The sequence below is a fragment of the Vidua chalybeata genome, chromosome 4, assembly GCF_026979565.1.
Source record: "Vidua chalybeata isolate OUT-0048 chromosome 4, bVidCha1 merged haplotype, whole genome shotgun sequence".
Taxonomy (NCBI): domain Eukaryota; kingdom Metazoa; phylum Chordata; class Aves; order Passeriformes; family Viduidae; genus Vidua; species Vidua chalybeata.
Window position 1 is genome coordinate 43,720,690 of NC_071533.1, and position 27,517 is coordinate 43,748,206.

The 27,517-nt window shown below is 36.1% G+C and overlaps 1 protein-coding gene across 1 annotated transcript in view; it reads right to left on the minus strand.

Moving 5' to 3' along the window:
• GALNTL6 (polypeptide N-acetylgalactosaminyltransferase like 6) overlaps positions 1-27,517 on the minus strand; it is a 433,114-nt gene that overhangs the window by 209,857 nt on the left and 195,740 nt on the right. Inside the window, exon 4 of the mRNA XM_053941431.1 lies at positions 24,844-25,010. Within this exon, the coding sequence (XP_053797406.1) occupies positions 24,844-25,010 (167 nt within the window). The remainder of the gene's footprint in view (positions 1-24,843; positions 25,011-27,517) is intronic.

The window sequence follows — 27,517 nt, forward strand, 5'->3', positions numbered from 1 at the left end:
GTTAATTTAAGGTCTGATGTACATCACAGCCTGTTTTGAGCAAAATTCAAGTTCTGAGTATACTGTTCATATGAGTACAAAATATATGGAACAGCAAGGGGACAAATATTTTACAAAATTTAAAAATAATAATGATGGTGATGACAGTATAAGCTTACACTGTTAATTTTACACTGGCTGGTGACTATTACACCATTGACAAAAAAAAAAAAAATCTTTCCCCTTTTCATCTCCTGAGCATTTAGACATTTGATTTTAGGTTATTTTTAAAGATACTAATATTTCTTTACTAGGTGATTTATATGACTTAAAAATCTGTATTTGCATTTGCTATTTTTGTGTGCTTGTCAACAAATATAACAACACTTGATAAATTCATTTCATTACAAGAAGCTGTTATAACATTCCTCAGGCACGAAGCAAACATTTCAGAACCTTTTAAAAACCCAGTATGAAAAAGAATCAACTTAATACCTTTCTAAGAGTATGTTTTCTTTAAAATCCATCTGTAATAATAGTTTCTGAAAAAATTTGTTTTAAAAAGGTACTAAGCATTTCATACAAGCAATGTGCTACAAAAGCTGTTTTGTAGAAGTATAGTCTGAAGACTTTCGCACGCAACTTTATTAATTAAGCCAGTAAATACATCAGAATATCCACAGTGGAAAATACTCAGCTGCATTTAGGCATTCCAACCAGACCTAGCAGATATTCAATTTGCATATTCAAGATTACAAAAGATAAAAAATTACAAGGGGGGTGTGTCAGGCAAAGGGGTTGTTTAGTTTGCTTTCCACTAGAACCTAATGCATGCAGATTAGCAGGGATGATAAAGTACTTTAAAATCAATTAATGTAAGGTAATAACTTTATTTAATATACACAAAGACATATATAAATTACACAAATAAAATCATTATGAATACCAATAATGATATTGCTACTTTCACAATCAAAAATACTTTTAAAAACATGAGAAAGTAACTATGCAATCCTAACATAACTATTAAAAGAGAAAAGTTTGCTACCCACAGGTTTGGTTTATGTCTCAATAAATATGAGGTCAAGTAGAAACACAAATACTTCTAAATGGGACACACAAAAGGCTGAGAAAAATGTTACAGACCTGAGAGCTTTATATAATAAAAAATCAGTGTATATTGTGTACTTAACATGAAAATGCTTATCATCAATCTGTCTATGCAAGGACAGATGTAAAAGTAGTAGAAAAAAATATAAACACACACAACATGTTAAAATTCTGTTTTTGTTTTGTACTATATTCTTTATCAAATAAAAAGGATACTAAGTTATAACTGCATTTCCTAGCACCTTTTTTTTTTTTTTTTTTTAATGCAGTTGTAGTTCAGTTTTGAAGAGAGCTGCCTGCTTTCCTCCAGTTTTTCCTTTCTGGGTAAGTTCACCCAGAAGGTTTAAGCTGCTTTTATTTTTCAAGCATACAGAAGTTCCTCTGAGGTCTGCACAATGTCACCAATGTGATACTATGTTTCCACTCTATCTCTCACAGTTTCATGTCAGAAATAAAGTAATTTTTTCCCATTTTCCTATCATAAAGAAAATAATTTGCATTAGCACTTTTGGTTGCCATCTTCACAGTGCAAACAAAACTGCTAAATAGGAAGGGAGGTGGCATGATGCTTTGATATACACTACTGATTTTCACCTCCAAATTTAAGTTTGACTTATGTTTCATAACAGGAGTAAATTTGGTTGTCTGGGTCTTGATGATTTATCCTAGGAAATGACAATACAAAATGAGCAAAACTCACTAATCTAAGGAGTCCAGGAATTAATATCTGTACATAGCTGAATGGGTAATTATTGAAATTAAATGAAGTTTCCAAACCATGATCCAATTTTAACAAAAGTGCTCTAAGAAGTACTGAGACCAATGGTATACACACTGACATTCATGCTCTAGAAGTAAACTTTAGAGAGCCATGCAAGAGCGTGGATTAATAGTGCACGTTAGCATGAAACAGGAACAGTTTATTGCTTTAAGTGATCATTTCCTACTTGGAATACCATAGTTTTGGGAATATATAGTGTTAGAAAATTTTACAAGCTATTTCCATAGAAAACTATAAGCATGTCCAAAAAGGTACCACCTGTTACACAAAATGAGAAAGGAATTAAATAATTCATGAAGAGAAAAGCATACCTGCCTCACATAACAGCAACCTTCATTCAGACTGAGGCATTGTTTAATATGAGGTATTGCTACTAGTTACCTTTGAAAGGCATAATTAATATTAACTGTTTATTTCTTTTTTTTCAGTGTGCTTTGTAGTACTTCCTACATGTATCAGTTGAGACAGGAACCATACCAGACATACACAGAAACACATCTTAAAATAGTTCTTGCTTCAGAAAGCCTGCAGCTGACTGCAAAATCATATGACAGGATAAAGTGATAACTGATGAAACTCAGCCATAAAGAGGCCATTAGCATTTCTTTCTTTTACTTTACCTTGCTGCTGCAGGATGTGCATCTGTTCACTTGCTAGGTACTTGAGTGAATCTAAAAACATTTTGAGGAAATATTTAAAATGTAATCTCAGCAATAGTTACACAGTATGTTAAAAAAAAAAGTTTTCTTTGTGTCATTATTCCATAATTTCTGCCTTTTCTGGAGGAACTAAGAGGATTTTGCTGCTGCTATTAATGGCCAGTTAAGAACTACCTAGAACACAAAATGTCTCAAAAATTTAAGATGAATACAGATGCTGTGTTCTACCTTTCAGTAGATAATTTCTTTAAAAACATTAAAAGCCAAATTTGAGTTAATGACTAGAGTAAGAATCAATTTTGAGATACAAGAGCAATTAGAACAAAGTCAGAGGGTAGACAAGACAACTGTGCCCATATACCTGTGGAATACAGACTTCTGCTAAAATTATCTGTTTTAACTTTGCCTACACACCCTACTTAGCTGTCACAACACCTACGCAAACACATATGAGTTAAAGACTGCCTCAACCTCTAGCATTATTGAAGCAGTGGTTAAGGAGCAGATAGTAGCAGAAAGTAATAAAACCTTTATTTTACTCAAAAAATTGCTTTCTTCTCCTCTAACTTGGCCAGGTCAGAAGCCCTTAGCACTCCACTTCCACATGCACCATTGCTAATCATTACAGATTAAATTAAAAACAAACAATCCCAACCAAAAACCAAAATGAGGATATTCTTGGATATAAGAAGAAAGCTTTAGAAGACACTGCACAGAGAACATAACTTCCAAGAAAGGAAGGCAAAAGAGGTTAACAACAAAAGATTCCAGTGTCTGAACAGCTAAAATCAACATTCACCTCCCGAGGTAAATGGGTTGTTCAATGCCATAGCAGCATACTCCAGATGTGTGACCACATTTAATGTAGAAATTATACTTGATCTGCATCTTAGAAGTCTGGTAGATGCTGTATAGTTTCTTGCTCAGTGTTCAAAAGAGCAGCACATTACAAACTACAGTATAATATGAAGACTACAATATAATATGAATATAAAATATACCATGTATTATATAAATATAATTAATTTCTAAAAAAGTATGTGCTTTAAAAGTTAAGATGATGTTTTAAGTAACAGCCCTGGTCTGAGATGAAAGTTAAGCAATGTCAAGAATTCTTTATGCCTTTTTCTCCTTTACTTTTTCACTTTCTTGCTTCAGTCATAACATACAGTCAGCTTAAATCACCCCTGACAATACTGAGGAAAGGCTGCAAAAGCAGCAGTTAGGAACACTGAAAACACACAAATACTTTATTGCCACCCCGGGAACAATTTGTGCCCACTACTAAAAAATAGTAGAGTCCATCACACCACGAGATAGTCCCAGACCCTCTGTCAGCATCAAGAAACAAAACTGGGCAATTTGCTGGCAAGAAGGGGAAAAGTGATCAGAGCCTGTAGTGAAGCCCTTATTGGGGCATTAGAAACTAGGAGAGCATTCTGAATAATTGGTTCCCTTTTTCATATGACAGGTAACTCTTTCCTGTTAATCTCCACCATATGCATTTTACATTCATGTATGCAATACACAACTTTCTAGAAAAAAACCCAAATGAGTTAAAGGGATTTTCATAGTGAGCAAACATTGAAAAAAATATGACTGGGTTTAATGATCAAGTGCACCAAATGGAAGTCCTGTTATTTACTTTCTTCATAATCTAATTTATGCTATGATGCAATACTGATATACTGACCAGTATTGTCAATGTGTCTTGAAGTATTACTCTTGGTAGCACCATTCAAGGTATGGAAGGATTAAGCAGTTGAATAATTCTATTAAAACCACATTAGGTGCTCAGCTACAGTTCTATGACCAAAATAACTTTATCATTTTAACTCTTCAGTCATAGTCTACTATTTTAATGATTTATCAAATTCTTTTCAAGCCTACCTTTTATGCTGAGGCTAGACATAATCTGAAATAAATCACTAATATAATGCCAATAAGGGCAGCCAAATCAGGGAAGCAACTTGCTCTACAAAGCTGCTGACCTTCCACTTCATGTTAGGATTGTTGACCTTCCCATTGATTCACCCCAGTGTTTATCCTGCATTAAACAGTTAAGGAAAGCCATTTAGAAGATTGTTTCCCTTTGGTGTGGGCAATTTTATCAGTATAAAAGCATTTATGCTTTTAATGTTTTTCCAAAACATGGGACTTATACAGCTACTGTAACAGCAGTACTGTGACCCTCAAGGTATTATAAGCTGCAGGGAAAATAGCCCCAAATGCTTTAATTATGTTCAGTGTAGGCTTAAGAAAAATGTATGTCTTGCCTTAGTTCCTGTAGTGACCTACCTGAGGCATGCCCACCCAAAATACTTCTCTTAAGGCTTGCAACATCCACAGAACACAGCTTAAAAATAGAAGCTAAAATTGCAGTGGCCATTAAAAGATAGGGAACAGAGGAATACTTGGTCATTCACCTAAGAGCTGTATTCCCAAGACAGTGGGTATTCAACAGTAATAGAATACAAACACAAGGGGAAGACACTAAACTTCTACAACATATTGTGCAAAAACAATTTAAACTTTGCTCATTATTCATTGTTTGTGTTGTACCACTAGAGTATACCCCACTTTACACATATCTTGTTTTCCTTGCATCCCTCAGCCAAGAAACATTTTTCTTACTGTTCAAACACTGGAGTTGTTAACATGTGCTTTGAGACACCACAAACTGAATGTATTCAATTGCTGTGTGATTATCTGCTGGCAAGGCAAGAGATCCGATCAGAGCGCCAGGGAACCACACACAAGTTTAAAACACAAAACAACCATAAATGCATGCAAATCTTGAGGCCCACCTGAGAACGCTCCTAGAGCAAATCTCTTTTCCCAGCTCATATTATGTTAACAATAAGATGTTAGCATAAGATGTTCTGTGCCTGTGGAATATCGTTGGATACCAACAGCAGCAATACTTGCTTGGCATGAAGCTTCTCAAATGCATAATCTTATCTGCTGGGTTAGCATTCCAGCTGGCTAGAGGTACTTCTGAGCAAACTAGTGAATGAGATGCTTTCTTTGCAATGAGACTCTCATATAAATCAACAGGAATTTTAAGGAAGCGAGGTTCATTCTGCTCAATTAGATAAGATAATGTTGGCTTCCCGGTTAAAAAATTATTTGAAAACAGAAAAAGTAAAGTTAGTTTATTATACTGGCAAATTTTCTGCATGATATCAAAACACTATACAGACAAGAATGACTTTGGAGTTAAATATGCTCATAGATGTCCAATATCAAGAGGAGAAAATCAAGACAGATCTTAGAGACAATTAAAAAAGCTGGAAACAGGATTAAGGTATAAAAATCCTCTCTCCCTCTAAGACATGACCCAATTAAAAATAAGTTTCTGTCCTGGGGTGATTTTTATGATGCTGAATTGTATCCCAATTTATCTGTTTAGCTCAGAAATAATTTTTGCACATTTAAGACTGGTTCTGGGAGAGAAGGAGTGCACAGTTTGTTTTCAGAAACTGCACTCAGTCCTCCACATTCCTGTTCCTGGACTGTGTTGTCTTGCAGAACAGATAGTGAAGGAGAGCTCACCTTTGCTTTTAGTTAGTTTTTTGCTAGCTGAGGCAGTGAAGTTCCCTGGACTGTGGGGTTTTTTTTCTTTTTCTTCCTTTTTTTTTTTTTTTTTTTTTTTTATTTTCTTTTTCTTGGAACTGTTCAAACCTGCCCTGGACTGAAGAACCCAGAAAAACAGCAGGAGCTCACTCTCACCTGTGGCCCACGGGGCCCAGGAGGTTGCATTCCAGCGCTGGAGGGACCGATAAGAGACTGACTGAGCCCAGCTACAGCCCACAAAGAGGACTTTCTGAATTTGTCATCTCTTTGGACCAGCGAGAGGTTTTGTTGTTTAGTATTGTTCATTTTTTTAGTGCTGGGGAATGCTTTACCTGTTAAATAAATAGTTTTTTTCCACTTTTCTCCAAGGAAATATTTTCCAAACCATTTGGGGGAGGGGCCGCTTAAATCTGCTTTCTAGAGGAACCTGTTTAGAGGTTTTTCTCCCAAATTTGCCTTAAACCAGGACAGTTTCTTATACCAGATTGCTCAACAGAAAAGGGAGAACTTCTAAATCTGTTTCCCAGAAATTAATTACATTTAATTCTTTCTTCTACTTCACTTTTTTGCTCAATTCTATCGTTCCTAAACCAGCAGAGGCCACAGTACTTAGCTATACTGATCAGACAACAAATACAACATATCAAAAGTAGCCATCACTCACTAGCTTTCAGCATAAAATTAAGATCCTTTTTCTAACAGAAGCCCACTGACACAAACAGAAAGAAACAATGTAATCAATACAGGAATCAATAAGATGTATTATACTCTATTTTTTTCTTCAAATACCAAGTTTTTCTTTTTCAGCTCCCAAATGCATCTTGGAACACAGCCAGCTAGCCCTATGAACTCAAAGAACACAGGGTGAAAATCATGATACTGCATTAGATGCCTTTGCATATATCCAGGATATAATCCATGTAAATTATGAAATTAGAATTAAAATAGCAAAATACACAACATGAAATTAACAATACCATCTTGATGCTTTTTTCTAGATGCCATCTTATCCAATAGTGTTGCCTACAAGAGACAAGCATTAAATCTATATATAGCTGGAAACACACTTTCCTATTGCAATGATTACAGTTTATTTCTTCTTGTTTCCACACAATAAATTCCTTACTTATGTTTCACCCTAAGGTTATTTGCTTTTCATTATCATCACTTGCACAGATTTTTTGTTCAATTTAAGAAGGAAACTGGCTAGATGAATACTATACTCTCTTGGCTAATTCCTCTAGCTTACTCTTTCTCATACATAATCAATCTACTCTAAGCCTTTCCCTGTAAAACAGGCGATGTACCATGGAACAACATGCCTTCTGGGATGAAGATTACATCACTGACTTTTTATCTTAACAAATCAGTCACTCCACTTCAATTCTCTTTGACAACTACTAGTCCCCTAAAGCCACACGGAAAACCAGTGAAGAAGAGCATTTTATATCATCCCAGAGCTGCTCCATCAGAGATCCAGAAATGAGCCGCTTTGCATCTCTTTGATTTCTCATGGCTTAATCTAAGTATTTTAATTAGCCCCAGCATTTTCTGAGTCTTACACAAAGAAGGAAAATCAGATTTCCAGGTCATTATTATGAATCACATTACTCCATTTCCTTCTGCATTCACCATTCTTGGCTACTTCTGGGTGCCAGCCAGGCAGCCATTGCTTTTATGACACACGGCAAGGCAGCTGCTAAACTCCTCGTCAGAGATACTGACCTTGGTCCTGAAGCAACTTAGTTCTATTTAAACAATAGTGGCTTGACCCTGGCTGGACACCAGGCACCCATCAAAGCCTCTCTGTCACTTCCCTCCCCAGCTGAAATGGCCAGAGAAAACAATGAAAAGCTCATGGGTCATGGTAAGGATCAGGATAAATCACTAACCAATTACTATCATGAGGAAAATTTGTCATTCAATTTGAAGAAATCAGTTTAATTTATTACCAAGCAAACCACAGTAGGACAATGAGAAAATAAACCCAAATATTAGAACACCTTCACCCCACTCCTCCCTTCCCAGATTCAACTTCAGTCCTGATTTTCTCTACTTCTACCCCCTAAATGGCACAGGGAGACAGGGAATGGAGGCTGCACAATCAGCTTTAACTCAGCCACTCACTCCTTCCTGCTCATAGGGAGGACTTCTCAGACTTTCCTCCATTCTTCTGTGGGATCCTTCCATGGGAGACATTCCTCTACCAACTTCCCCAAACTAAGTCCTCCTCATAGACTTCAGTTCTTCAGAAACTGCTCTGGCATGGGTCTCTTCCATGAGATGCTGTTCTTCAGCAACAGACTGCATCTGTGCAGGTCCCCCATGGGGTCACAAGTCCTGCCAGCAAACCTGCCCCAGTGTGGGTTTCTGTCTCCACGGGTCCTGATAGGACCATGTTCCCCACTGTGTTACAGCACCCTTTGCCATTACCCTAATTTATGGTGGGGCTCCTTTTGGTACAGCTCTGCTCCCCCATGGGCCTCCATGGGCTGCCGGGGCACAGCTGCCTCACCATGATCTGCATCATGAGCTTCAAGAGAATCTCAGCTCTGGCACCTGGAGCATCTTCTGCCCTTCCTTTTTCCCTGACCTTGCTGTCTGCAGAACTGTTTCCTCTCACATAATCTCACTTCTCTTTTCTCTGGCTGAAATAGCTCTTGCAGTTACTTAAATCTCTTAATCCCAGGGTGTTACCACCAAAGCTGATGGGCTAGGCCTTGGCCAGTAGCATGTCCATCTTGGAGATGACTGGCATTGGATCTGCTGAGCCTGGTGGAAACTTCTGGCAGCTTCTTCCAGAAGATACTCCTGTAGCCACTTCCACTACCAAAATCTTGCCACTCAAACCCAAATGCAAATATGAAAGAGAACACCAAAAGCCTGATTCATTACTCTTAAGTAATATTTCTCATGAAGGTGGAGAAAAGCAAGTGCTGAGACAGGCGTGTTCAGGTGAAGGGGCACCTCATCAATGTCTGTCAGTATCTGAAGGGAGGGTGCCAAAAGGATGGAGCCAGGCTCTGCTCAGTGGTGCCAAGCAATGGGACAAGAGGCAATGGGCAGAAACTGCACAGGAAGTTCCAACTGAATAGGAGAAAAACAACTTTACTGTGTGGGTGTGTCGTGGTTTGACATGGAAGTGAATTTTTTCCAGGAAGTTGGGTCAAACCAATCAGTGGTCAGGTTTGGATATTGGCACCTGGAGTGACCACTGAAAGTATGGACACGCCTCTGAGAACACAGGGGGTTAAAAGCAAGAACTCCCAGGAGAACTCTCTCTTTTGGTTCTGGTCGTCAGAGAGTGCAGACTCTCCCCTGCCCAGCCTTAGGCTGGGTGGGGGAGGGGAAGCCACGCGGCCTTGCCCAGGTAGGCCGAGGGAGCTGAGGGTCTGGAACCCAGCCAGCTCCTGTGGATGGAAGGGTGGAGAGAAGCGGAGATGCCTTTGCCCCCCCCAAGAGGGAAAGAGACAGAGAGCCTGGCGGCATCTGGAAATCTGCTGGCAGAGGAGAAGGAGAAGGGGGGGGAATGCCCAGCGTGGGAGGCGGAATGCCGGACTGAGATATCAGCCGTCCAGGGAGTCTGAACTTTTAACCCTTTCCAGGAAATGAGGTTTTTTTTTTTAGTATTACTCCTCCTTGATTTGTAGTGGAAGAGAGATAGTCCGGGACCTGAGATGTTAGAAGAAGAAATATTTAGGTGGGAGGAGATGATGGAGTAGCTTTTAGCTGGACTTTTCTTATTAGCCATGGACTGAACCAAAATCTCCTGCAATAGAGACTGCATTTTAGGGGGATGCGGTGGTGACCCAGGGAGACCTGTTTCAGCTTCGAACAGCACAAGAATGGCGAGAAACGAAGAGAGCTGAAGAGGGAATGGTGATACCCTCTGTCTTCAGGAAGAAGATGAGTCCTGTTTTTGGACCCCTCGGCCCCAGGGGAAAATGGGGGGGACTGTAGTCCCAGGATGAGAAACTGAACTGTTGTATCTTTGGGTCCGTGGCAAAGCATCCTTAAAGGAGCCCTACGAGCAGTCTGTCCATGCACGGTGGTGAGAGCACTGTGACATGGAAAGGAGAGTGTCACACTGGCAGATTTTTCTTCCGGGCGGTTGCCATGTGTGACAGGGAAACACAGGGGGGCAGCTGTGTTTCCTGGGGGGCCTGTGGTGCAAGAGAGACTTCTCTCTCCCTTGATAGTTTAAGCATAGATTACCTGAAGGGTGGTAATTTGATCAAGAATCCCGGGTGATGTTTCATGGCTGGGTGTGTTTGGAATTGGGAGGAGGAGGGGTGGTTTTAAAAGGTCTTCATCCTGGCTTTAGTTTATGTGTTTTCTGTATTAGTAGTAGTTTAATAAAGTTTTTTTTCCTTTGTTATTAAGCTTGGGCCTGCTCTGCTCTGTCCCTGATAACATCTCACAGCATTTATTTAGGGAAGGTGCATTTTCATGGGGGTGCTGGCATTGCGCCAGTGTCAAACCATGACAGGGTGACCAAGCACTGGAACAGATTGTCCAGAGAGGTTGTGGACTCTCCCTCAATGGAGATATTTAAGAGCTGTCTGGACACAATCCTGTGCCATGTGCTCTGGGATGACCCTGCTTGAGCAGGGAGGTTGGACCACTGATGACCACATGACCACTGTGGTCCCATCCCGTTTTGAGATTCTGTGAATAGCGTTGCTCAAAGCCTTAATGCATTTCCTCACACAGTGCATTTCTGTAATTCACTTAAAGGAGAGAACTGGCATGCCACAGAAGAGGCATGCTCATTTTAGCAATTTTAGAACAATTCATTCTCTCAAAAAAAAACCCCACATGTTAAACATCTTATTTTACACATTGACAAACCAAAAAAAGAGTAATTGGATTCAAGAAAAATGTCCAAAAAACTAATATTACTGGTTTCCTTGTGTAATAATTCTAAGAGCAACAGAGATAAATAGCACATATATCTGACAACGATCCACAAAATTGGATTTGAACATTCAATAAGAATCTTTTTATGGCAAGAATGACTCAAAAAGCATTATATAATACTTTTCACAAAATGGCTTGAATAAAACAGTCAAATAACTAAGTATGCTATTGTCAGACAGCCAACATTGCTCAAAATTCTGGACTTGTTTTTCTGAAATATGTCTCTGATTGGGAATACTAAAGTTACTACATTGTTTGTATTTATATCTAATACTTAAGTAATTCCATGTGCACTCAGTATGTATGTATTTCTAACAATAAGTTAGAAATATTGCATCAACAACATGTGTACACCACATACTAATTAGAAAACTAGAATAACCGTATCATTCCAAAGCTCTGTCTAGCTATCTAAAGCAGACAAGAAGAACTCTAGTTAAACCTTGTATTTATATATAAAAATACTTAGAAAAACTGCTTTTACTGTTACAGCAGATGTGAAGTTACTTTTAGATGTGTGATCGATACTTGATTAATAATAGAATGGTTTGGGCTGCAAGGGACCTTAAAGGTCATTCAATTCCAACCCTCCTGCCATGGGCAGGGACAACTTCTGCTCGACCACCTTGCTCCAAGCCCCATCCAACCTGGCCTTCAACACTTCCAGAAATGGAGCATTCACAACTTTATGGGGAACATGTTCCAGTGCCTCATCACCCTTATAGAAGGAATTTCTTCCCAATAGAACATCTAACCTTGCCCTCTTTCAGTTAAAAGCCATTCCCCTTCGTCCTATCACTCATTACCTGCCCAAGTAAAAAGTCCCTCTTCAACTGTGTTGTAGGCCCCCTTTAGGTACTGGAAGGCTGCTTTAAGGTGTCCCCAGAGCCTTCCCTTCTACAGGCTGAACAACCTCTCTAAGCCTGTATTCATAAAAGAGATGTTCCAGCCCTCTGATTCTACAGTAAGAAATTTAGAAAAATACTGCTGATTCATCTTAAAGCACAACCTTATGCAGCAAGATAAAACTCGAGGAGCAAATGCACCCCAAAGTTTAAAATAAATGTATCAGAATTATGTTCCCAGTCTCGATTTTTTCTGTCAATCATCCTTTTCTCCTACGATCCCCCTTTGTGTTTCCTGCAAAACAGATTCTCATTCTTGTCCCTCAGCTCCCTGCAGATTACACTGACCAAGATCCCATCAATAGACCTGTTTTCAATAATAAATTCACCATCATCCCTATTCTTTTTTCTTAGCTACTGAAACCTGGAATCATTCAGTTTCCCTGGGATTTGGTATCACATACCAAAGCTATGAAGTGGTTTACAGCTTCAGGGACACTGTGTTTTGGACAAAAATCTAAAAGAAGTGAGAAAATCATGATGTAAAAAACACAGCCTGAAGGAGGAGAGTGAGAACAGGAAACAGAAAAACTCTGGTTTTGCTCCAATACTAGTCTCTTGTATATAAGCAGGAATGTAACTCTGCTTAGAGGTTTCTGCTATCTTTTTTGTATTTACCTTTTAACAATAAGAATGTTAAATGCATTTAAACAGCTTTACAAAAACACTGCAAAGATGCATTACCAAAAACCCATACATGCATCTGCAGTACAACTTGTAATAGCAAGATAGGTTAGACTGATACCTTAGAGTTGAAAATTATTTTATATCAAAGAGTGTGCAGTTAAATCGCTGTACCCCAACTTGCCTCACAGCTCATGCTGCTGCTTCAGTAATGCAGGCGTGCCTCACAAGTTACAGTTTTCACACCATAGAGAAACTACTTTGAAGCAGCCAATATGTTGGAATAGAAGGTTACTCTATCCTGAAATAAAATACCATCTGAAATAAAATATCATTTCATGGTATGGAATGCAGATCTTTGGGGTGAGGTAGGGAATGCGTGAGCTGGTTGAGGGGGGCAACTGTCTTGGGCACATGACAGGTTTCATCTTTTTTTTTTACCTAAAGCATGTTGCTAAACTTCAACTCAGTATATGCCAGCTTAATTGGACAGTCTAAAAGAGATACAAGCAACTTAATCACAGATATTTTTCTGCTAATATAACTGATTTATATTAGGACAAGACCATCCCTCCTATTACATGAACTCTAAAAGTACCCAAGGACAAACAAAGTCCACTACAGTACAGTGAAATACAAGTGATTGTCCGTATAAAAAATAAAGATGACCGTGGACACCAAGTACGCAAGAATAATTTACCATTTAATAATTGCATATACTTTTCAGAATTTCAGACTTTGAAAGGTTTCCAAATTCTACCCTATTGAAATAAAGGAAATTTGCTTTTATTTGAATTTTTATAACTATTATTTAATTCATCATCAAGGCATAGCTTTTTAAAAAATCCGACATTTGTTAGATACAGCTTAACTCCATGCCCACTCCATGAAGGAAACCAAGTTCAAACAGATAGCACTTCAAAAAACTAAAATGAACATGTGACATGAGACAAAAGAAAAGGAATTAGCTCACAGTTCTTGCTGAAGCTCTAAACTCAGTTAAATTACCTGAACTAGCAACACTTACAAGACTCTACAGAATAATCAATTCAGTTCAGAAGTAATAATCATCAATTTCTTTCAAAATTTAATCACTTCTACTTCAGGAGTACAACACACAGAAAAAAAGGCTCCAGCACAATTGGCACCATCAACCTATTTTACGCTTCATACCCTTACATTCACAGCTGGCACACAGATTGTCGATCACTGACTAAGAACATGTTTAACTTCCCTTCAAAATAAAAAACCACAACCAGGAACTATGTTTAAAAAGGATACGTAAGGTCCTGTAAATAACACACTGACTAGATGCTCATATCTGAATTTGGCCCATTGCACACTTCAATGCCATGTTCATGTATTATTAAAGCCCATAGCACAAAGCTTGTTTTCTTATCACTGATATCAAGCTGCCAATACAAAAACACAAGAATGAGGTTTGCATATAAGAAGCAAATAGTTCAGCTAGTGTTTTCAAACACATTCAAGACCTGCAATAGCTTTAGACTTAAATGTAGTAAGGGTTATTTTCATTTTTCCATTCACTAGCATAATCTATTGATGCTTTCTACAGTTAGAAACTGCAGTAGGTAAACCATCTGTTCTGTATTGCTTTGTACTGTTAAAGGATACTGATTTCAAAAATATTACATTTACTTGTACATAGTATGTCTTTCTTTCATCACACCAGGAACTGCTTTAGGCAAGACTATGGGAGTAAGACCCCTAAATTTTTTTTTCGTATTCTCCGAAATGAATCAGTTATACTTGAAATATGTTTTAAAGCATCATCACTCTCCACTAGAACTATAGAACATTTTTTTAAATAAACTTTTGAAGTTAGAATATTTACAAACAGGAGTGGATTTCCTTGTTGCCTAGAAATAGTGTACCACATCTAAAGAACAATTAATCTGTGTCTCTTCTGTGATTAAATGAGGCAGGAATGGAGTAAGACAGCTAACTCATGTTTATCCTGCTAAATCTAAAGCAGTAGGTTTGCTATTTTGACAGATATGCATAAGCAGCACTTTTTACAAAGAATGTCAATTCTGTTTTCTAAATTCAGTATGTTGCCCTTCAAATGAAGGGAAAGAAGAGGCCTTAGGCAGAAATAATCTTCTGGATTTGTTGAGAGATTTCTACCTATTAAATTATCAGATCCCTAGTGAAAAAAATAAAGATAGAAGGTACTGTAGAAAAATATCCTGATGTAACAGTAGGGGAAATTAGATTACTTATGTTAAAAAACCCAAACAAACAAAACCAAAATCTCCCCAACCGCCCCCCTCCCCCCCACCACTCTGACAATAGCAACACTCAACTTCCAGAGCCAGAAGTCAACACAGACTGGAAGGCCTTCACCCCTGAATGCCATGCACATGTTTGTAGTACATTTTACCAGTGTGATTAGAAGGGTTTTCTATACCATCTAAAAGCAAAATCTCCAGCAGTCACCTGTTCTAAATGGTTAGGGATTTTCCATATTGTGTAGTGCATTCTGCTTCCATGAAACACTTTTCCATTTATCCTAAAGCGTATTTTCTTGAATTTGTGAGGAGGGCAGATATAAGGGTTCCTACAGCAGGTGAACAAAGGTTGTTAACTCAATTACCATAAATGAAATCAATGTATTTTTTTGCCTCTCTGTGTTAGGTGTCTCAATTATGCAGCAGCTTTGCAAAGCCGCAAAAACCAAAGTGTGTACCTGCTCTCATAATGCATAAACATACAACTGGATAAAAAGGGGAAAAAATCACCATCCAAAGTAAATTGAGTTTATACCTGTAACTTGAGAAGGCAGAGGAGAATGCTAAAAGCTCTTTGCATGTAGCAAATCATGCTTTGATTCTGTCATTCTTCTTCACCGAAATTTCCCACTGCATACAGAACTTATTCTAATTTAGAAAACACGGTTTGACCCTGTCCTATTGGAAAAAAAATCTATTATAATTGCTCAGTACAAGTTATTAATGCTTTGTTCACAAATCAGTAGCATTTCAAAAACAAACTGTGCATGACAGAGCCATTAAAGCTTTCTGCCATTTATAAACTTCATAAAATTGCCCATCTGTCTGAAAGATACATGAGCTCAGTTTGGGAAATCAGCACACACAGAAAAGCCCCCAAAGCTGACTGAACGTCTGGATAGTGATTTCTGAGAGCAACAACATTCCTTTTCAAGTTAATCAAAATTATGATTGCATTTCTGTACAAGAAGATTTGTAACTAGACAATTCCATATGTCACAAATGCTTCCTGTGAGACACTGAAGAGCAATGAACAAAACATGCCTTAAGTACATTTTTGATTTTTGACTGCACAAAATAAAAATCTGCATAAACATAGACAACACTAAACAAATAGATGCTTTTGGCAACAGGGCCTCCATTTATTCAGAATAAATAGATTAAATAAATAAAAATGATGGGACAACTGCTTGCCATTATCCAGGAAAGAATAATCAGAAACAAATACTGTCAAATTATGTACTAGATTATCTCAAAAGAAAGGCACCAAGATGAAATTAATATAAATGAATTTCAGCTCTCAATACTCTAAGAAAGTATTCTGTAAGCTTTTTTTTTTTTGGTGTTTATTAATTTGTTTTCACAGAAATAGAATATACCAGAACTTGAATAGAAGTTACTAACTGTTTTACTCTATCAGTGAAGCAAGGTCAGAATACCTACTAGAACTATTTAAACGTGTTTGATCTTGTCAGGGTTACAAAAAAAAAAAAAAAAAAAAAACAAAAAAACAATAGAGCAGGACAAAGCTTTGTTCTTCATCTATAAAGCTTTGAAAGCATTCATCTGCTAACCTCATTTCTTCTTTCTTTAGGATGTGTTAATATTTGTAAACTAAACACTTGCTAGCGATCCTACATGTAAGAATCAGTCTAGAAAAGACAAAGGCATGTAGTTTGGGGAAAAAAACCAACAAAAAGGCAACCAAATCAATATTCTCCCACTCATCTCCCAGGGAAATTATTAGAAACTATTTATATCCCATATCTGACTGCAAGGACTTTTACAGGTCTTTTAATAAAACAGGGTTTTAATACCAGAATTCTGAGTTCAAAACTCTCTTAGGAGTGACAATCATAATTTCCTACTTTGATAATTTCACAGCTTTCCCTATACCACCCACATTCTTTTTCCCTCTTACCTTATGTGAAGCTCAGTACCAGTGAATGAACAGGAGAACAACTTCTCTTATGTTACTGGTAATATATTTGGAATATTAGCAGGTTTCAGGCTCACCCATGATTTGCAAACAGGAAAAAAGTACAAATCAAAATACATTTATAATACAGGAAAATGAAGTAAAAGGTTTTCTGGAATTATTTTCTTTAAGATGCATAAAATATAGTAGCTGGGGACAATACTATTGCCTATTCTTTAAGGATGTTATTTTGCTCGAATATTACTAGCTTACTCAAAAGTCTACATCCAGGAAAGGTGAAATATATTTTTAAACTCTACTTAGATGAACTCAAATGTTGCAATTAAGGCAACCTTGACTGTAACAAACTACCACCTTTGGAAAGACTACTAGGATGTCAATTTGAAAGCCTGTCGCACTTTATTAAACTGCAATGAAGTTTGAAAACTGAAAATTGCAATCTCTTTCTGTGTACAATGAGAAGATAATAAGTTATTTAAAGATAACATTGAAACAACACTCATGCATGAAAAGGATCATGAATAAATTTCAATTTTAATTAAAAGAAATTTTCTAAATAACAGCTAGTATTTGGCAAGAATCCTTTATCTTGATACTACAGCAAAACCTACTTGATTAACTTATGAAAAACAATTCTTTATAAGATCTCAGGCCTGTTCTCCTGATTCCTAATAACAAAGCACCACCAAGAAAAGAAAAATTTATCAGTTTGAATTTGATCAGATGGAATGTCTGAAAAAATCCAAAGCAACAGACTTCAGCTTCCATCCTACATCACCTGTCTGCAGGTTTTAACTGTGATTATTTGAAGCTGCAAAAATTAGTTAACATCTCCATTACACTACTCAGTGAAGTTGTGGAAGTTGTACATTTGGAGTACTAGTTAAGAATTGCCTCATGCAAATAAGCCAAAAGAAATCTTAAAGCTTTTAAAGATAAATATGTTAAGAAGAAACTTAGAAATGAAGAAATGTAAGAAAATGCATAAGAACATAATCTTTTCATTTTTTTCTGAAAGTAATGTGCATCTTTTCCATAGTTCATTAACTTTAGCTGAAGAAGATAATTTGAGCTAATTGTTCAAGTCTCTTGTCAAGTTGTTTAGTCTGTTACTGCAATGTAACAATGCTTTTCAAGCGGAAAGTAAACAGCTCATGTTTCAGAGAAAAGCCAATGTAGATATCTATGTTTCTGCAGAGTTAGAAATTTTCCTTCCTGTTCACAAGATCAAACCTGAGTATTCCACATGAGGAATTTTAAAATAATGTCATTTCAGCCATAATTCAATTTAATTCTAAGGAAATGTAAACCAAAGCTGAAATGCACAGTAGAAACATTTGCCACATGAATATATGTACTTCCATTATTTCAAGATTACTCAGAGTAACTATACTGTTTTAAATCCAGATTTACTTCAGCTATCTCATGAACCACACTTGAAACAAGCACAGGATAACAGTTTTTACAAGTTGACACCCAGAGAACACAATCTTGCTAAGTGCAGGCTACTCATTGTTTCCCATCTCAAGAATTCCTCACATGTTCACAAACAAAAGGGATGCAGTGTGGAGGCACGATGCACACCCAGCAAACATTTCATAGGGTGGGCAACAAAAGATAGACTGACCAATATAGAGCTTGTGGAAACAAAAGCTTCATATTCTGACTCCACACATACTCAAAAGTGAAATTACTTATCTATTATAACCAATTTGATCAACCATGTGAAAAGTAAGAACTTGTTTTCACATTAATATTTCATCACTGGAGTTTTCATTTTTACAGCCAAGTTATATTTGAGTTCCCTGAGTGCAGGGAGCATTAGGATGTGGGAGATACTCCTAAATTTATCCCAATGCAGACACATTCTCAATTCTAGGTAAAGTGTAAAACTTCAGTTATTTGAAATTCTTCCCACCTCTCACTTTCTCACAACCTGACAATACTTTTACTCCAGGAAATGAAATGCATTTTGAGACAAGCTGCAGTTGCCTTCAAAAATGACCATTATTCTTCTGAGCTGAACTCTCACCAACGTCAGGCCAACCCTTTATTTTACCACTGGTAAAGCCATTCTGTCAAGTCAAAATGCATTCAGTAATGAAACTGCTATTGCAAGGTACATCAAGGAGCTGAAGGTAAAACTTTGTACTCTGTAATTTCAGAAGAAAAACTCCACAGCAGAAGTTATAATGTTAAATTATCAAAACTGAGAATGTAGAGTGAAGAACAGAAAACTTGGTATTACAGATTCAAGTCAGTTTATGCCAATCTATGCACAGATATGTTCTAAGTTGTACATTTTTACAGTGGTAGTATTTTGACCAGAAGCAAGTCCAAGTTTCATGAAATTCAAGTAACTGAGTGAATTGTAGAGGAAATGAAAGAGGCATTTTATAGCTCAATATCACAAGTATGAAAATGTAAATTCTGCATTTAGTTAGATATCTAGTCAATATAGACATCTTGAAACTGAATTAGTTTCATTTTCTATTTGGCCTTTTCCTTTTTTAAAATCACTTTAAAATATGAGACTGACATTCATATAGGGTTAAAAGCTAAGAATTTTTTTTCCGCTGTAGTACACATGATGCAGTAATATGTTAATATTAAGGTCAACATTACTTGAAAACCTTGCTGTATTAAACTCTGCTCCAGGAAAGTTTTGCTTATGCTATCAGTGAAATGAACAGTGCAACTCTAGTTGCCAGGATCACTCTGGCTTCCAGGATGCTGCATTAAGCAAGTGCAAAGCCACTACAAATTCTTCACTAAGCAGAAAACATCTCTCTTTACCTTTGTCTAATTACTTGATTGCAGCAACAGGCTTCCCAGCCAGTAAGGCTGTGTGCTTCAGGTACAACTATTTGTCTACAAACCTACCAGATTTGTGTGTAGATTTACCCTTCCTTTCTCACAAATAATGTCTTATGTGAGCTATGCCTAACATGGCAATTTTTGGAGCCAAGAGCTTTCATCATATGGACACTTTCTGTCTATAGCAGAGCTTTCCTATGACAAGACAGTCATTTGTACCATGTAGCTTTCCCTTTCATTTCAGCAGAAAGTTACATCTAGCCATGATCTGAAGCCAAGCATCCATACATTCGCATTTCTATGACGTGTTACATAAACTGTCTACAAACAAAATACAGGGAATTTCAACTCCATGCAATAGCATGTGTTCCTTCAGTGGAAAGTGGTGCAATCTGATATTCTGACAGAATTGCTTTGCTTTCAGCACAAACTCTCTTCTCTTACTCTGCCATTATTGTACAGTATGACCAATGTAGTTTACAGAACTACGGTTTAAAAAAACCCAGGTATACATCAGGTCATCTTCCATGTTCACAGAAAAAAAAGCACATTACTGGCACTGAAGTTCACTGACCAACTACAGCTCTGATGAAGTAATCACAAGTTGCTTTTGCACACTGACTTCCATGTTATTAAACTGGCCTATTCAGAGGTCTGACACAAACCATATGGTGCCTGATAGGAGACACCATGATACTCTCAAATGAATGATGCAGAAAACAGACCTAAGCAAGGGGACAGACACAGGAGAACATAATAGACAGCAATATGAGAATGGACTGGCTCATCAACATGAAGGAAAATTTCCTAGTTTATATTTTTCTACCAAAATTTCCTAGTTTGTTTTTTTCTACCAAAAAACCAGTTCATTGCCAGTGACAGGAACTAGTTGAGGAAGAAGCTGTAGGCTAATAAATTTTCAAGTTCTTTTTTTCCCTTGGCAAATCTGAGGGGTTTTTTTTCAAACTAAAATACTGCCAAATAATTGTTACTGCTAATAAATTTATTGTTGGCTGCGGCATTGTTTATTTTTTCTTATAATAGGTGCTGTACTGGTTCAAGAACTACAGCATAAAGTCAAAATCCTTTGTAAGTCAACTTTACATTCATGGGCATACACTGTGTCAGTGTAACAGTTTATAAGTCTGACTCTGAGAATAAAGTAATTGAAACATAAAAAGAAATAAAAGTTGATGTACAAATCTATCATATGTTGGCAACCTACATGAACTGTTTAACTAATGAATTATGCAAATCTATGTTTCCCCAAAGTTTTAAAACATTAATTAGAATTTTTAGTATTCCTCTGTAAATGCAAGCTGTTCCATAACTGAACCAATGAAAACTTGCTTTCTTTTTCATTTTGCCCCTTCCTTTAAAACTGTTGCTCGTATTTTGCTTCTTAGTACTCTGCTTCTTACCCCTTTTCAGATATCTGTCTGACTTCAGAGCAAACTATGTCAACAAGAAACACCCAATCTTTAACGTCAAACCCGCAAACCAATCCTCCCCACCTTTCATTTCAAACAACCTTCACGCAACCCCCAAAACCTTCCCAGAAAAAGCTACTTTCAACAAGGCTCATTTTCATAGAAACCAGAATCACAAAACTAGAGCTGCACACAAAGCCACTGCAGATAATGACATAGAGGTGTGCTGGTATCTCCAATATAAAGGTTGATTTTCCATGGTAGGTTACACTGAAACTGATAGGTATTGAACTTTGAGTTCAAATACAGGGCTTATATGAATCAGATACTGGATTTGCAGCCCCAAATTCATCACAAAATCAGAAACACTTCACATGCTTTAGTATGTAAAATTATGTACATAATTAAAATGTACTCTTATTGTATCCACAGCTTTCTAAGGCAAACTGAGTAGAAGCTTATTATTTTCCTCTCTTTTATAGAGCTTGTTAAGGGACAATGTATTTATTTTTCATTTGTTAGAGCACCTACAAACTTCAGATTCAGTCCCCTTTCACCTCACCAGTACACCAACATTCTGCCATGTGTGTTTACAATATAAATCAAAGCTGTTACTTTTGCTGAAATGGAGTTCCACTAAATCAGACATTTTTCTTCTACATGTTGGTTCACCATTTTTAAATACAAACGCTCTCTATAAATTACATGAATAAAGAAATCTTGCAGCTGTGTACCTATATTTAAATCTACATTTCCTTCTGTCACAGGTAACTTCTAATATTCATGTGGTTTTTTCTATATTAAATCTGTCCATAATCAAATATTGCACTTTCATGTTTCATAACATTTCCTTACCTCCCTCATAATACCAAGCCGTTAGTATGCATTATATTGATATTTAAAGATGTGTAGCTGTCCTTTTACTTTTATAACATCTAAATGTCATAATTTATATTGAATATTATGCATGAACTATCTAAATATTTTGGTTTTGATCATAAAAGCCAAAGGAGTGCATATGAATAAAATGATGGCATACAAGTTATTCTGCAGATGAAGCAGCCAAATCCTGATATCTAGCTGTTCAGTAAAACATTTTCATCATTTGTTATCAAAAGTTTTATTCAGTGCATTTCAGTATTTATAATAGCGTTATTTAAAAAGAAGGAAAAATGCTGGAACCTTTTTTTTTAAAGTCTTTTTATACAGCTTTCAAATTTCTTCTTTTTCTCGTTTACTGCTTCTAATAGGAACTGCCTTTTCATAACTTCCAAGATGTTTGTAAAAAGGAGCAGCAGGATTAATAGAAAACTTTAGAGAAAAGTGTTTGCTATTTAATCACTACTTTTAAAATACCATTGTTATTGAAATACCTCATTTTCACTTTTGACTATCTACACATGATACTTAGCTTGCTAACAAAACTTTTCCCTTATAATATGAAGTTATGGAACAAGAATAGCATACACAAATCACTTTAATAACATATAACTGATTTCACAAAATAATACCATTTGTCAGCTTTATGGCATCTCCAGCTTCATGAAGAAATAATACAATAAGGAAAAAGAATATGAATTTATCACTAATCACTATACTGCCTCAACACAGCAGCAAACTTTGCTTGCAATGATTCTATGAGTTTTGACAACAACTGAACAGACAAACTTAATTTTTTGCCTAATCTGGCTTCAATATCTTTTATGCTGCTTTACTCCTATCTGTCTCAGAAAAGTAACTAAGGGTAAAAGAATCTGCCACTTCTTAAAACCAGGTTATTTTATGAACTGTTTTTCAGTTCATAAAAACTGTGAAACATTTTCTTAACATAAAATAATCCAACTCTATTATGTGTGGCCACCTCATAGAAGAGAAAAAAAGAACACAAGAGAACACAAGTTAAGTAAAGTCTAGAGGATCACAAATGCAAGAATTAAACTGAATTCAGATGTACCAAAATGATTCATCTGACCTCAGTGTTACTGAATTCAGAGTAGAGACTGCAGCAGATTTTTCTTGTGTTCTCTTCTTAAAATATACAGTACCAAATATGCTCAAAACTGGCAACCATTCACATTTCTGAACTTTATTTTAATAAAACCAATAAACAGAAGTAAATAATTTTATTGGTACCACGCATCTATGTCCAATTTCACATAAGTCAGCTTTGTAGATTTTTTTCAGTTTTTCCAAATATTAAACGCTCTGGTTAAACATTCCTATGCTATATGAACCACTTCTTCCAGCTGAAAACTGTTCTAATGAAAAGTCAGATAGCTTTATATAACTGGAAATGAAGAAGGCTATGGAGATTTTTATAGTGTTATAGCAATAATATTACTTTCAGCAATCAGCAGAAATTAAGTTAGAGCATGCAAGAAAGAGCAAGAGCCTGTTTAGTGGCATTAATTCTTTTTCTAATAACCTGGAAGTAGATAAGCTTTACAAAACACTAGCATATTTTAAAATGCATCAACAATAGCAATTATGTTCTTCATTTAAAAAATGCTACAATATTACCATATTGAGCAAGCATGGTCTCTACAGTTGCTATTTCTGCCAAAAAAAAAAAAAAAGGCAAAAAAAAAAAAACCAAACCAGCTTTCCTACTTGTCAGATACCTTATAAAACCAACTTACAGACTTCACTGTGAGTTGTTCACTACTAGGAAATTGTTAGCCTGCAGAAACAGCCTGTTTTACAGGTCTGATTTCAAAAACTTTCATCTGTGGTCTAGATTTCATAATCATAGACTAGTCAGAACTGTACTCACTTTACAATTTCACTTAAATTGCATTACAGATCGAAAGGCAGTTCATCAAAGGACATATTGTAAGTAAACCAGCAAATATGAGAGGGCAAGATAGATGTGTGCAGCATTTATCTTTCTAAACCCTGAAATATCAAGTTTAAAAAAAAATCTTACAAAAATGGTTCTGCTACTGCAGCGCTCTACTAATATTTCTCTCACTCACCCAAGGGCTTAAAACAGGTCAGAAATTTGGTCCTCTAAGTTCCTAGCTGAGACAAAGTTTTTAAGTAAAACATTAGCAAATGTTACAATTCTCTCTTTTGCTATCAGGCTATTCAGAACAAAGCTAACATACACACCAGCAACTGATGTTTCAATAAACAGAAAATCTACCCTGCAAAACACCAAAGTCAATGGTCTTCATGCTTAAATGGCTAAGGGATGAATGGAAATTGGAAAAAAAAAAAAAAACAAACTATTTCCTAGTTCCATATTCTTATCATGGAAGAATTTTACCTAAAGAACTGTTAAAATTCATTTAAGGAACTTGAGGCATTAATTTTTTGCACTGCATTCAAGAAGTAATGGCAGCGTAAGATATTAAGTGATTGAAGTTTTCTTAATTTTACTATATATAAATGATGTCAATTTTGATCAACTATTCCAAAGCGTTTTTTCCACATTCCATTCAAAAGAGCCTCATTTCTCTGTATGACTATTTTGTACTAGTATGTGAATCTGCCTAGCTCAATAAAATTTCATGATCAAAAGCTAATGATTTGCATCCAAAATGGTCAAAGTTGATTTTCAGAGTAAAAGAGAATTGTAAGGAAAAGATGACGAAATACTAAAATCTGCAGTATTTCAGTAATATTCAACATACAACATTAATAAAGCCTAATCAACAGCTGACAGTCTCTCTTCCCTTTGACATGAATTTCAGTATTCATGCCAAGTCAAAGAAAAGCATCTTATAAATGTTTATTCCTGCTAACAATCAAAGGGAGTACTTCAAGGCTGTTTTTCCATCTCTTTAGTTTCTCTCTGGACCACACTGCACTATAAATTTCAAGTTAAAACAACACCATCAGGGCCTTACCTCTGTCACTGAAGTCATCGACCAGAATGATCTCTGCGATCAGGCTGTCTGGAGTGCGGTTGATGATGCTGTGGATCGTGCGCAGGAGCGAAGTCCAGCCCTCGTTATGAAATGGGATGATGATGCTCGTGTTTGGTAGTGCTTCCAAGTACACCTTGTGCTTACAGCTGCAGAGGCAAGAAAATAATTGTATAAGCATGCTGAAAATCTGAGTTGGCGTATTCTGTCATCCATTTAGGCCATTCAACCAACATGGTTTCTGGCATAAAGCTCAACAGTGCAATCAAGCAGTACTTTCATGTGAAAATAGCTGGATTGTTTAAAACACATTGCTACAGCAGTGAATAAATAGGAACAATGACAAAATTTAAGTGGAATGAGCGGAAAAAAACTAACTGGCCAGAATTATTTTTCCTTCACTGGAAACTTTTTCCTGCAGTATGACAGATGACATATCTTCTATGACATCATTTCCAAAAACCAAATCCTGTTATCAAAAAGAATTCCGAAGCATAATATGAAGCTTATCTGAAATGATTGCTTGGTCTACAAAGAGATAAACTCTAGAAAACAATTCAGTATTGTCCTGATATGTGCTTACAATATGAAAAACAACATCCACACATACAATTCCAACTTCACATCTACAAGATCCAAAATGACTGCTCCTATTAAGTATAGAGATAAAACAGCACACAATTCTGGAAGTGCAGACTTGTAAACAAGGAAATGTAAACAAGCTTTCATCTTTGAAGGGAAAGCACTGTACGTTCAACATCTTAATTGTACAGCAGCTATGGAATATCAGTGCTTAACCTGACTGTTTTCAATATTGAGTTGTTTACACATTTCAGAAAGAAAAAAACATAACACTCAAAAATAAATAATGGCCATGCAAATCAGTGTCTCCTAATATCCAAAAATATTTTATGACAAATGTTTACATTACTGCAACTGATAGGACTGCATCTTTCATATTTTGTTGAAAAAAAGAAAAAAGGGACACATTCCTCTGTTGTTAACAAAGCCTGGCATTTTCACCTCTGGGGACAAAGTAACTGAACGATTTCTCATTCCTCAAAAGAAAGTCACATCCTGATAAAGGTATCCCTGGAGCAGAAACCTGTCAGCTTTGCAATAAACAAACAAAATTAAAAGTTTAGCCCTGCAAAGTCTAGTTTTAAAAAAAAAAAGTATAGATATCTTTGCTCCTTTTCAGAAAGCATAACTATGCATATCAAAAAATGTTATATAGTTTTGATTTACATATATTTGCAGCTTAGTTTGCATTTCCTCTTTATAAATGTCACTTAGAAATCAGTATTTACCAATACATTATACAGCTACCACACTGATGAAATGTTCCAAAGAAATAATAAAAACTCATAGCTACTATAGTTGTATTTGCAAAACATTAACTGTTATGTAGCTACAAATAAACTAACTAGGTTTTAGATACTTTACTAAAAAATAAGATTTACATCTGTAGTTCAGACTTTTCTTCCTAAAACACAGTGAGAATTAATTTAATGAAAAGCCATTTTCTGAAATAAGCACTGTGGAAACATTTTAGTAAGCAGATTACTGGTAAAACATACATGCACATTGGAAAATGGACAGATGCTTTGCAATAATGCAAATTTCTGGAGAAAGCAGTGCTCATTATCTAGTGACAGAAAAGTCTAAGTATGTATATTTAAATATTTTGTGAGAAAAAGAAAATCCACTGCAGTGAAAGAATTTAGTAGAATTTTTTTTCTTATTTGTAGGAACAAGTACAACAAATGAAGCCCATTATTAATACATAGCTGTTTCAGATGGCAAGAAAGCCACCTATCAAAACCAACACCTATCGTTGCCAGCAGTTTGTCAACAGTGATGCTTCTTGGACTAGAACAAATGCAACTATCAGACATACACGGAATTCTCATGCTATTTTTGAAAGCAAATTTTTTTCCTTCAGCATTTTTGACTCCCAGTAAATAGGACTTCAAAATCGGTAAGTTTCCACTTCCATAAAACCCCAAGCCAAAAAAAAAAAACAAAAAAAAACAAGCAAAAGAACATCACATATGTAAGACTAACAACTTCTAAAGAGTAAGAGGAAAAAAATACCCAGAACACCCAAACACATCAGAGTGCTATTTATTTTTTAAAAAGTCACCCCTCCAGTATCTTGTTATCCAGTATATTGTTAGATACCTTTTGAAAGCAGTTGTACTGAAATTTGCATGGTTAATATTGTAACCTTAGGTGTGTAAGGATGGTGTAGGTAATTGGATTTGGATATTCTCATTGACAATTTCAGAGTAATTGCATTATGCCAAAGTGTTGAGAAGGAGAAGCAACATTGATGGATTTAGTCTACAACTATTCTATTCTTCCTGCTGAACATATTGATCTAAAACAGAGCCACATTTAGAATCTGAGAAAAGCACCTAACACTTTCTCAACATTTCTCCATTATTCAACTTTGATCCTCATTTACATTTACTTTTGATTGCCATTGCAAAGTTGTATGGCAAAGGCTATATGTGAATTGATTTCTAGCAAAAGCCACAAACCACCAAAATATAATTTTTGTGCTTTTATTAAAAAAAAAAAAAAAAAAAAAACCCAAACCAAACAAAAAAAAAAAACAACAACAACAACAAAAAAACAAAAAAAAAAAAAA